We start from the raw sequence: 11,603 nt of genomic DNA, 5'->3' as shown, positions 1-11,603 counted from the left end.
ACTGCCTCCTCAAATGAGGGAGAGACCCTTTTCCCACTGCCCACATCTTGGGAGTTCCAGGAAAAGAGGAGGGTCAGAAATCAGCCTCTGGGTTGCGTTATGGAACCGTAACCTTGACTGGGAGCTAATCTTTTTTTTTTTTTTTTTTTGACAGTCTTACCACCAGAAGAGTTGGAAAAGAATCTCCTCTCAGCTCAAGTCACAAGTGTTTCACGGTGTGACATTCTGTGGAGCATTTGTATCACTTATTGGTGACAGCAACCACTTCTTGATAAAGTGCTAGTTGTCTTCATACTCACTAAGTGGGTCCCCAGCCCCCAATTCTGCACTAATTCAGTCATATGCTTTATGGTAGGACACAAAATCCTCGAACATCTTGACATGGTGATGCTCATCTCAAAGGAGAAGAATGTAAATCAGCCACATCCACTGGGCCATGTGCCAAGAGCCTTTTTAGCTTAGTCACAGGCCAGAACACTTGCCAGGTATGTTCGGGTCTTGGATGAAATCTGACACTTCTTTCTACGTCAAATTGTGAACTCTAAGTGTGGCTACTGCTTCTGTCCTGCAGCTTCTTCAGGAGGGAAAGGCTACACTTGGGTCAGGGACCCTTACATGAATGCCCAATGCTGAGAGTCCCAGGGTAGATCCCAGCAAGTCCCTCCTCTTAGGGGAGGGGATACTGTGCAGACCCTTTTAATAATCATAATAATATGAATGTAAAAACTATATAATATATAACTTCATATTATGAAATATACATGAAAAAGTATATACACACATAAAGTACATAAAAGATGAATATCTTCTCATAAATCATTGGAGGTGTCCAGGAGTAGAAAAGCAAGTACGGCATAGAAGTTAACATGACGTAGAGTCGGGGTTAAGAAACGCGAGCCAGACAGCAGGGCTTAAATTTCTCCTTTGCCCCTTAGTAGCCATGGAACCTTATGGCTCTGTGACTTTGACCTCGGTTTCCCATTTCTGCAAAGGAGATAATCATAGCTCCTACCTCAAAGGACTTTATGAGGATCAAGTGAATCAGTACGTGTGCGGTCCTCATGACAGTCTGGCATGTGGAAGGTGTCAGCAAACAGTGACCATTAGCATTAATTGCGTTTATATGTGGTTGGGACTCTCTGGTGGGAAGGAACAGAGGGCCACTCTGCTTTTTTCTGGGAACGAGGGAGCATTACAAGGCCACACATGGGAATGAGGACATTAAGAGTTAATTAGCTTCCTGGCCGGGCGCGGTGGCTCACGCCTGTAATCCTAGCTCTCTGGGAGGCCAAGGCGGGCGGATTGTTTGAGCTCAGGAGTTCGAAACCAGCCTGAGCAAGAGCGAGACCCCATCTCTACTAAAATTAGAAAGAAATTAATGGGACAACTAAAAATATATAGAAAAAATTAGCCAGGCATGATGGCACGTGCCTGTAGTCCCACTACTCGGGAGGCTGAGGCAGGAGTTTGAGGTTGCTGTGAGCTAGGCTGACGCCATGGCACTCTAGCCAGGGCAACAGAGCCAGACTCTGTCTCAAAAAAAAAAAAAAAAGAGTTAATTAGCTTCCTAAATGATGTTGAGGATCTCCCCCAGGGTATTTGGGGCTTGCGGGCATTCCCAATGCCACCTGTGCATATCGCTAATGCTCCATAGCTTGCTGTCCGAAAATACTGATGTCGCTGACTCTGGTGTGCCAGATATAAAAATTAGTCATGTGGCTTTTAATGTAATTTGTGATACATTAAAGATACTGCTGTCACTGCAGTCATTTGCAGTGGAAGCCTCACAGTGGAACTTAAGCTGCTGGGCTCCAAGTTGAAGCTTCCAAACCAGGCTGTATAGCACAGGAATGATTGGCCTGTGCACATTATTTCCTGCATCAACCTCCTAAATCACCATGGCCAGAGAGCAGGGTACTCACTAATTGGCTCAAATCGTTCTTCTTGTAGCTGATCCATGAAGTAATGTCAAGGAAGCACAGAGTTTGTTATGATCTTCTAGTTGTAAGTAATAGAAAACCCAATTTGAAGAAGTTAAAACAATAAAGGCAATTAATTGGCTCACATAATGAAAACCGCATGGAGTTGGCTGATGCAGTGGCCCAGTGTTGGAAAACGGCCTGTTTTCTTTCTGCCTTTCAGCTCTGCTACCTGCGGTGTCGTCTTCATCTAAGGCAGACTCTCATAATGGCTATAGATAGGATGGCTGACTCTCAGCCACATCTAGGCCTGAGCTTCCTTCCACATCTAGCAGGAGACAGACAGCTTCTGTCCTAGCAACTTAAGCAGGAATTTAAAACCCACCCTGATTTAATATGCTTACGTCATATTCTTAACCCTTGAACCAATGATCACAACAATCAATAAGGCACCATCCCTGGCATTGGAGTTGGATAAGCCTCCTCTGAAGTTCAGGGTCTATGTGGAGAAACTAATATGTGGATTAGAAAGGAGGAAGGGAGGAATGGATGCTGGTAGGCAGCAACAAATATCCTTCATAGGGATGATGTAGTTAGGAAATTGTAGAGGGATGTGCATTTTGAGGTTCTGTGATCTTAGGTATGTGTTCCCAAAGAGTGAGAGCTGTAATGTGGGATATGTTATGGAGGACTTCCATCCCACCCATGGGACACTCACAGGAATCCAGGAATACCTGGCTCTCATGGAGACTACTACCTGAAACATACAGCACAGCTCTTGGGACAGAGTTTATTAACCCTTTCAGTAGCAAGAATCCATCAACACCCCACCTACTACCAGCATTAGGCTCACTAGTAACTCTCTGTTTCTAATCCTCCTAATAAAGCCAACACATTACTTTATTCTTTTTGGTTTTCTATATGTTTATTCATGCATTCTGCTGCCTTGTAACTTATAAACCATAATTTCAGCTTTCTCCTGACACCTGTTTCCTCATGGCCTCTTCATGTGTGTCTTTTCAGATTCTACTCTACCTACGAACCTCTCAATGCCGTCAGCTTCAGGGAGCTACATGGTGAGACAAATTCTGTAGCTAGGCTTTGAAAACTGGATAAAATTTGCAGACAAAGAAGAAAGTTGTATCATTTCTTAGATTAAGAAAAAAATATGTTAAGATATTTCTGGGGCAGAAGGAAGACCAATTCACCAGAGCAGGAGAACATGTTAGAGATGAACAAGAGAGAAATGTATTAATAGTTGGGAAAGTAGAGGGGCATGGATTATAGAAGCTTTGGAAATAAGTATGTATTGAAGGATTTTAAGTAAAGCACTCATTTGACCTTTTCATCATTTCCATAGCCAAGTCGGCTTTGTCTGACACCTTATCTTTTACCCAACATTCAGATATTCCTTGTCCCTAATCTCTCTACTTGTTTTATCATGCCTATGCTGGGTACACCCTACTGGGCTAGAAGTTTAAAGTAAGGGGCAGCACTGACCTGTAAGACACACCATGTACCACTGTCCTACTGAGAAGTTATACCAGCTGTTCTCAACCCTATCAGACTCAGGGTCCCAATTTTATAAGAGGTATTTCTGTAATTCTCCCTTTGCTGTCTTAAGTAAAATTCATCTGAAATATGATGTGTCTACATACCTAATTGTTATTGGATTGTGTCCCCCCAGAAATTCTATGTGGAAGTCCTAATCCCCAGTACCTCAGAATGTGACCATATTTGGAGATAGGGCCTTTAAAGAGGTAATTAAGGTAAAATTAGGACATTAAGATAGGCCCTAATCCAGTGACTGCTGTTGTTATAAGAGGAGGAGATTTGGATACAGACAGGTGCCGTGAGAGGGTGACGTGAAGTCATACGGAAAAGATAGTGATCTATAAGTTAAAGAGACAGGCCTAGAACAGATCCTTCTCTCACAACCCTCAGAAGAAACCAACCCTGCTGACATCTTGATCTCAGACTTTTAACTTCCAGAACTGTGAGAAAATACGTCTTCGTTGTTTAAGCCACCTTATTTGTGGTACTTTATTGTGACGGCCCTAGCAAACTAATTGACTATAGGATATTATTACAATGCCTTTATTATAATATAAAGAATACATAAATGGAGTGTAATTTACAATAAAATGTTTACAGTATTTTCATATGTAAATGCTCAAGCACAACTATACCAAAAGACATAATATTTACATCAATACTATGCATGCAACAGCTATAAGTCACCACAGAGTGTCCGTACAAATGCAGGCGGACACAGTGTACGGTACTGGCAACACGAATACAAAACCTTAAGCAACATTACCATTGGCACATGATTTTCCAACACAGAAAACAAGTCTTGGTAAAGTTCCAAACAAAACAAAGAGCAATCTTCCCTCAATTTACATGGTAGTTGCATTCCTGGAAAATTGAAGAAATACATTGTATTTATTTGTAACACAAGGATAGATTCTAGGCACAGGTAATTACAAATAGGTTTTTCATCTGCATGAATGTCCTTTGAAAGTCACAGACAGTTCTTCATTTTCCTGTACAGTTGCAGGAGGTCAGGATGTCTAGCATCCCTGGTCCACATCCCTCAGTGCCAGGACATGCTCGTGTCATGATGACAACCAAAAATTTCTCTTTATTCCCAAAATACGTCCTAACAGGGAGTATCACCTTTGTTGAGAATCACAGAGATACAAGAAGAGGAGAAAACAAAAGATGTAACTTACGGCTAACTTTTGTTGTTGGACCAGGCCCACTTTACTCCCTGTCAGCACTCCTCCTGCCTGGACATGGAAAGCTGGGGACTCAGCCACCTGAGACCACACAGCATCCAAGGTCAAGCAAGCAATATGCATTTTCTGAACGTGTTGAAATCCACAGTCTTGATACTGCCCTTAAGCTTCCTGTGTTTAAAGGCTCCCTTGTTGGCTTGAACTTCAGAGCCCTCAAGGTACTCCAAGCTTGGTAGGATCTGGCAGCTGTGGACATGCCATTCTCTCTGTGTGTTTTTGTGTGTTTTATATGTATTTGGGGGTCGGAGAGGGCTGAGGTGCTGCTGTGATTGCTGTGACAGCCTTAGAGAAACATCCTGACAAATCCCACTATTCATTTCCTTTCTCCTGTTCCTGGACTACTAAACATTCGTTGTTGGAGAGGTTCCACCGGAAAGTCGTGATTTCTATCTAACTAAAACTGGGCCCTCGGTGAGGCACCTGAGCCTCTGTCTTCCTCTGCCTCCTACCCAGGCATGTTCTCTACAGTGTCCACTCTCAATCTTTTCTACCCTCTTCCAGCACCTGAATTCTACCTTGTCTGATGTTCCACAGACGATTTTTGTGTCTTTTATTGAGACAACCGATATCGTCCAGAAGAACTTCCCTTTTTGTCTCCGAATTTCTTTTCTTCTCATCCAATAGGAAGAAAAGTCTCCTGTGCTGCCTATTTCTCCCCCTTCCAAGGGAACTTGCTCCATTGATTAAAGAGCATCAGTTTTCCCCTTTCCACTTTCTCCTCCCCCTCACCTTTGCTTGAAGACGTCCTGTCTGAGTAAGAACTCTCAAGTAGTAGAATCCCACTTGAATGCACGTTAGCCAGAAAAAGGGATTTTGCTCTAAGGAAACACAGGTGTCTCAAGAAACGCAAGGGTAGGTATGCCGTGGGCCTCAAGAGAGGATCTGAACAAGAATTGCAAAGTCATCAGCACTCTTTCTACCCTTCTTTTTCACTCATCTCTGTTTGCTTCATTTTTCTTTTTCCTGTACATTAACTTCTTGTGGCTTCCTGTCCACATGGTAGAATTCCAATTACAGGATAGAGACCCAAAGTGGTCTAGTTTGAATCAGGTCCAATCTCCTGGCCAAGTCCATGGCATAACAGGGACCAGACTTACCCTCCTGCCTGAAACAGCAAAACAAACAAAACATACGAAATAATGGGTTTTTGGATATGGATATTGGGTAGTGCAGGTCAAGGATCCCTGAGAGAGAGGAAACAAGTGAGGTGAGCCTTATAATGACCCAGCTCACAGTTTGGAAAGAGTTTCCAGGCCATAGTACAAGGAGGGAAAAGCCAGGTAGAGCTCTGGGGTCTCCTTTAGTTGAGAAGCAGCTGGGAGTCCAGGGAAGCCATGGTGGCTAGAGGAAGCAGGGCAGAGTACCAGAGAGAAGAGAGCTGGAGAGAGAGAGATAGAGGGTGCAAGGAGAGAACACTTTCGAGATCATCAGAGTCTTCAGCTGAGTACTGATCGCTGCATGCTTTGGAGGAAACTACTTGAGGCCAGGAAAAGAACCACCTGAAAGGAGCAGAGAGAACAATCCACGGAGCTCTCACAGGCTGAGAATAGTTTGTATTCTGACCAGTCAGCACGGTAAGCTTTGTAATCCACAAGGTACTGAGTAAAGTAGTCAGAAGGATATTGCGTCACCACTTGGGAAAAAAATTAATCCTAAAGCCAGCTCTAGTCCTGCCTAACAAGCTTAAAAGCAAACGTGAAAGAATCAAAGAGTTTCCAAATAGTTGCATCCCAGCACAAAGCTCAAGAATATTTATAGGAATACAAAACTATCCAGCACCCAACAAGGTTAAATTCATGATGTCTGGTATCCAGTCAAGCCCCTGGCCAAGGGAAGAAAGGAGAAACGAAGAGGCAGGATCAATGCTCCATCTACCTTGGAAATTCTGGAATGTTATATCTCCCCCTTTCCCATCTTAAGACTACTATTATTCTCTCTATACACCTAAGCACTGTTTGACTTATTATAACAAGCAAGCATTACTATTGTTATTTTAAAAAGACTTTGTGAAAAACCCAGTCAGGAGAATGAGATTACCAAGAAAAAGAAGTCGAAAGAAGTTTCTGTGCCATGCCAAAACTCATTGACCGCCGTTTTCCCCACTTCCTCTGCCTCCCTCTCTAGAAAGTTCTCACTTTTACCCTCATCTCTTGCCTTTCCTTCTCTTTCCAGGTTCTTTAGCTTAACACAGAATGCAACTGCAACGTGGCTAGTTTTTGGAGGAATTTTGTTTCTTGGTTTTGATTTTAAAATCGGCAGATTTTAGTGTTTCACGTGTACTTCTCAAAGAAAGAAAACACCAACATCCTCTCATAGCAGTTCAGCTGCCTTCTATTTGGCCGACCACCCCACTCCTTGGGGCAGTGGCGGGTGGCCGGTAAAGGCTCCACCAGCCCTGCTCTGATTGCCCAGAATCCACGTGCCCTATCCCTGAGCAGACAGAACTGAAACTTCAGCTGCATCTGCCCAGATTGCAAACGCGTCCTACATCTCTTTCCCCTCGGGTGAAAGCTCTTTCTGCCATGGGTGGGGACGGCCAGGTCTCCAGGCTGATGAAGTGAGGGCAAGCAGAAGTCAGCTGAGCGCGAAGAAAGCAGACGAAGGGAGCGGGAGAAGAGGTAGCGGGCCTAGACGGGCAGATAAAAGGACCACTCAGCGAGAGGGAGAGGCGAGAGTAAAGCGCCCAGACACCATGCGGACAGGGGGAGGAGAGAGAGCAGAGGGGGCGCGCGAAGGCTGAGCGCCCAGGCAGCCAGACCCCAGATCGGAAGAGCGGCGCTCAGGTCCGGGGTCTGAGTGTGCGGGCGGGGCGGTCCGAGGGCAGATCGGGGACCTCAGTGCCCCTGCCGCCAGCCGCCCACGATGAGCGAGGCCAGCCGGCTGTGCTCGGGCTACTACAGCCTCAACCACAGCTTCGTGGAGCCCTTCCAGTGCCCCCGGCGCGGCGAGGGGGCCGCGCTCCTCTACTGCTGCGGCTTCGCCGACCTCAAGTACTGCTGCAGCGAGCCGGGCAGCTACTTCCCCTACAAGCACAGCTACATGTGGAGCCTCAGGTGGGCAGGGAGCCCGCGCGTGCGGCTGCTGGCCGGGCCCGGGTCTGGGGAGGGGACGAGAGGTGCCACGCCAGGGGCAGGGAGGTCGCCTGCGTCCCCGCGACCCGCCCTGGTCGGGCCCCTCCGAGAAGACGCGGAGCCTCCGAGGCGTGTGGAGACTGGGAAGAGAAATCTCGCCTCGGCTCGGAGCGCCCCCGGGAGCCGGGACCCCCAGCCGAGGGCGCGCGCGGGAGGAGCGCAGGCTTTGCGCCCAGGGCGCACCGGGGCCCGCCCTGCCGGCCGCGCTCACTTTCCCGCCCGCCTGGCGGGAGTCGACTGCTCTCTTCTCTCGCCGGTGACCAGTCCCAGGCAGGCAGGTCTGCTGGCAGAAAGAGAAGACAGGCAAATAACCTAAGGAGAAGGTTTTAATTCCTCTTTTTGGTTTGTGTGGTCATGTGGTGTATTCGAATAGAATCGAGGCTCCTTTGGGACTCATTCCGAGGCATTAAGGACCAGAGTATTTAAGTCTCCTTGGGGGATATGAAAGAATTCTTTAAAATTCTTTAAAATATCAAAAAGGTAGGGGTGTGTGTGGTGTTGGTTCGTGAGGGCGTGTGCAAATGACTGGACTGTATAACTTGCCCTTTTCAGATATCAACCTGAACGGAATTGAAGAGACATAAACAGAGGTAGAGCTTTTCGTTGCTATGATTACACACTATAGAACTGTTCTAGGACATCCCCTTTCTCAACACCTGAGCCATTTGGCTATTGCTGGAAAGTGAAGAGACTTTATAAGGCAGTCTTGTTTCTGTTTCCTATGATGAGAATTTTACTTGTTCCTACTAGTATTTACACAGCCGTTTTAATTATGAAGTGCTTTTCTCCCTTGCACTCTAACAGACTGTAAACCTTGAACCTGATTCTGTGAACTGAAATAAAATCTTAAAGCCCCCCAGCCCACTGAATGGGCATCCTCTTGGCCAAACCCCTCCCCCTCCACACCCCCCAAAAAAACTTGAAAGCTGAGTTGCTGCCAGGAGGAGAGGGGAGGTCAGACATGCCTAGTTATGCCCCATCCCTTTTGGAGTTATTCTTTGTAATAGTAAGATACAGGCCTCAGGCCATGCAAGACAAAGCTTAAACCATACCTGTAGGCCATGAATTTACTTAACAGATCACCTGAGTTTTGGTCGGGTGACTTGTCTCTGATTAACAGATATCTTTTATCTCAAAATATTCCAACCCTTTAGACAAAGCTCATTTCTTTAACCAATCACCAATCAAAAAATCTTTAAAACCACCTATAACCTGTAAGCCCTGGCGTGGAGATGTCCTGCCTTTTTGGACCAAACCAATGTACACCTTCCATGTATTGATATATAATTTTACCTGCAATTCCTGTCTCTCTAACATGTATAAAACCACACTGTAACCCAGCCACAGCATGACCACTTGCTCCAGGCTCCAGGCTTCTTGGGCGTGGCTCTCCGGGCCATGGTAACACACACTGGGCTCAGAATAAACCTCTTTGAATTATTTTACAGAGTTTAGGTTCTTTTCTGTTGACAATTTTTTTTTTTTTGTGATAGAGTATTATTTCTCCCAATCTCCTGGCATGAACCCAAATTCTGATTTGGCACACATGCTAAACCTACAGAAAATGACTAAATGTTATTTCTTGAAGCAATAAAATAATTTTTCTATATTGCAACAAATGTCTCATAAGGAGTACCTACCTTCCAGTAAGTTCAACTCACAAAGTTGTATTGTGCTGGAGCGGGGCAAAATGTCAGAAAATAATGACAGTTTATCCTTAGTGTAGGGTATTTGGGGAAGAAATCTGTATTGTACCTGCTTATTATCTGGCCTTTTAGAAAATAACATAGTAATCCATTTCTGAGTTTTGGGAGGCGTTAATAATGGCAGAAGCACCTCCAATAGGGACCAGCAATTCCTAAGTCAGACACGTTGGAAAATGTGCCTGGGATTTTCAGATCCCTGAATAGTTCCAAAGTGACAAGGAGCAGAAGCTATTAATATAAAACCTTCCTAAGGTTTATGAGAGCACGAAGGGACGATCAGCTTGCTGAGGTTTTCATTCAGCACTGACAAAATGGACAGTGCAACTGAGTTTCTGGGAAATGGAAAAGGTACTTCAACTGATGGTGTCAGCTGGCAATGTTAAACCTGGGGTTCCTGTAAGTTATTGAGCTCTGGAAACTCTATGGGGTGGTAAATTTATTAGAGCTTCGTTTCCCTCCTATTTTTTGCTCTCCACTTTTAATTTAAAATAGTCCAACTGTGAAAAATGTTCCGGGAGTCACTAGCCCTTGTTTTGAGATTCTGCATCTGCTGGAGAAAAGCATAACTGTAGCTACCAGAAGGTAAGTGAAGTTGATAAGTAGGAGAATTGCTGCTATAATATGACAGTAGCTTCAGGGCTTGAAAAGCAACTGCCGTATGGTGCTGCGAGGAAAGGATAATTCTTCCTTTACTCTGGCCCACTCCCATCTTTTTTCCTCGTATAAATCCTTGAATTCTTAGGATTTCCTTTGGTAACTTTCTCCAGGACCTAGGAAAATAATGCGCAATGGACAGGGCTATGCATGAGTAGCTAGTCAATAAGAATTTGTTGAAATGAATGTTTTAGGAGTCTTCTAGAACTCCATATTTACCCGGAGTTTATACCTAGAGTTTTGCATGCATAAAACAATGTTTCCATGAAGTGAAACTGTGACATTGCAACAGATTGCCAGGATTATGAAGACTTTCCTTTTATAACAGAAAGTAGACATGCCATTTTTGTTTGTTTTTCCTTCAAATCATGTGGTCTGGTTTTTTACTTTGTACATTAAAAGCCCACAATATGTATGCTGAATTAATTAAATTGAAAATTTCACTTTTAAATTGACTAAATTACTTTTTTACTTTGAAGATGTTTTAATAACTGGGTTCTCATTTTAGGACTCTTTCCAGATGTCTAGTGTCCTTTCTGCCTTGTGCACAGGAGGCTAGGCGTCTGCAAAGAATTGTAAAATGAAATAATATTAATTAAGTGGATTACACTGTCATGCATCTGGGTATAGTGAAGTGATCCTAACCCTCCCGACACTTAACAATCTACAAAAGTCAGCTTTGGTGCAAGCAAGCACAAAAGAGGAGTCACCAAACACAGGGAGTCTACCCCTTAAACAAGAGTGAACCAAGTGAGGGCAACTCCCAATTTTAAATATATAACTCTGTACTGACTGCAGCCGTAAAATTACCCAGTCTTCACCTGTCTGCAGGGCTGGGGAACTGGGCTGACAATAAACCGAGCACAAGGATCTCCGAAGTCTGACTCTATGTGTGTGGCTCGGGAGGCAGTCTCTTCTTTGCAAGGGTGCTTTATCTCCTCAAATCAAGGATAAGTGGGTAATCCTTCACTTTTGACTCTGTTCTCCTTCCTCCCAAAGCAGTGATGCTCCAAGCATCCTTGGTCAAATTCTCCCTTCCCTCCCTTCTGGTACATTTCAAATTTATCAGGATTCTAATCCTTGGGAAAGAGCAGAAGCCTAAAGGTAAACTGGAAGATAATGAAGAAAAAGATCATTACTTTTCAATGATGTATGTTCCAAATACAGGTAGACCAATCAGTGGTCAGGTATTGTTTACTTCCGTCCATTGAACATTTTCTACAAGCTAAGCACAAATACTTTTTTTGTTTTGTTTTTGAGAAAGGATCGTGCTCTGTTGCCTGGGCTAGAGTACAATGGAGTGATCATAGCTCACAGCAACCTCAAACTCCTGGGCTCAAGTGATCCTCCTGCCTCAGCCTCCTGAGTAGCTAGGACTATGGGCATGCAGCA

The 11,603-nt window shown here is 44.6% G+C and overlaps 1 protein-coding gene across 1 annotated transcript in view; it reads left to right on the top strand.

The window, feature by feature from the left end:
* Window positions 1-7,249: 7,249 nt before the first annotated feature.
* The window catches only part of FAM159B (family with sequence similarity 159, member B), a 31,625-nt gene continuing 27,271 nt past the window's right edge, over window positions 7,250-11,603 (top strand). Inside the window, exons 1-2 of the mRNA XM_012664563.1 lie at window positions 7,250-7,287; window positions 7,328-7,773. Coding sequence (XP_012520017.1) covers window positions 7,583-7,773 — 191 coding nt within the window. The 5' untranslated portion in view covers window positions 7,250-7,287; window positions 7,328-7,582. The remainder of the gene's footprint in view (window positions 7,288-7,327; window positions 7,774-11,603) is intronic.

Source organism: Propithecus coquereli, unplaced genomic scaffold, assembly GCF_000956105.1.
Source record: "Propithecus coquereli isolate 6110/MARCELLA unplaced genomic scaffold, Pcoq_1.0 Scaffold9, whole genome shotgun sequence".
NCBI lineage: Eukaryota > Metazoa > Chordata > Mammalia > Primates > Indriidae > Propithecus > Propithecus coquereli.
Note: the sequence above shows the minus strand (reverse complement) of the source record. Positions and strands in the feature narration are given on the sequence as shown.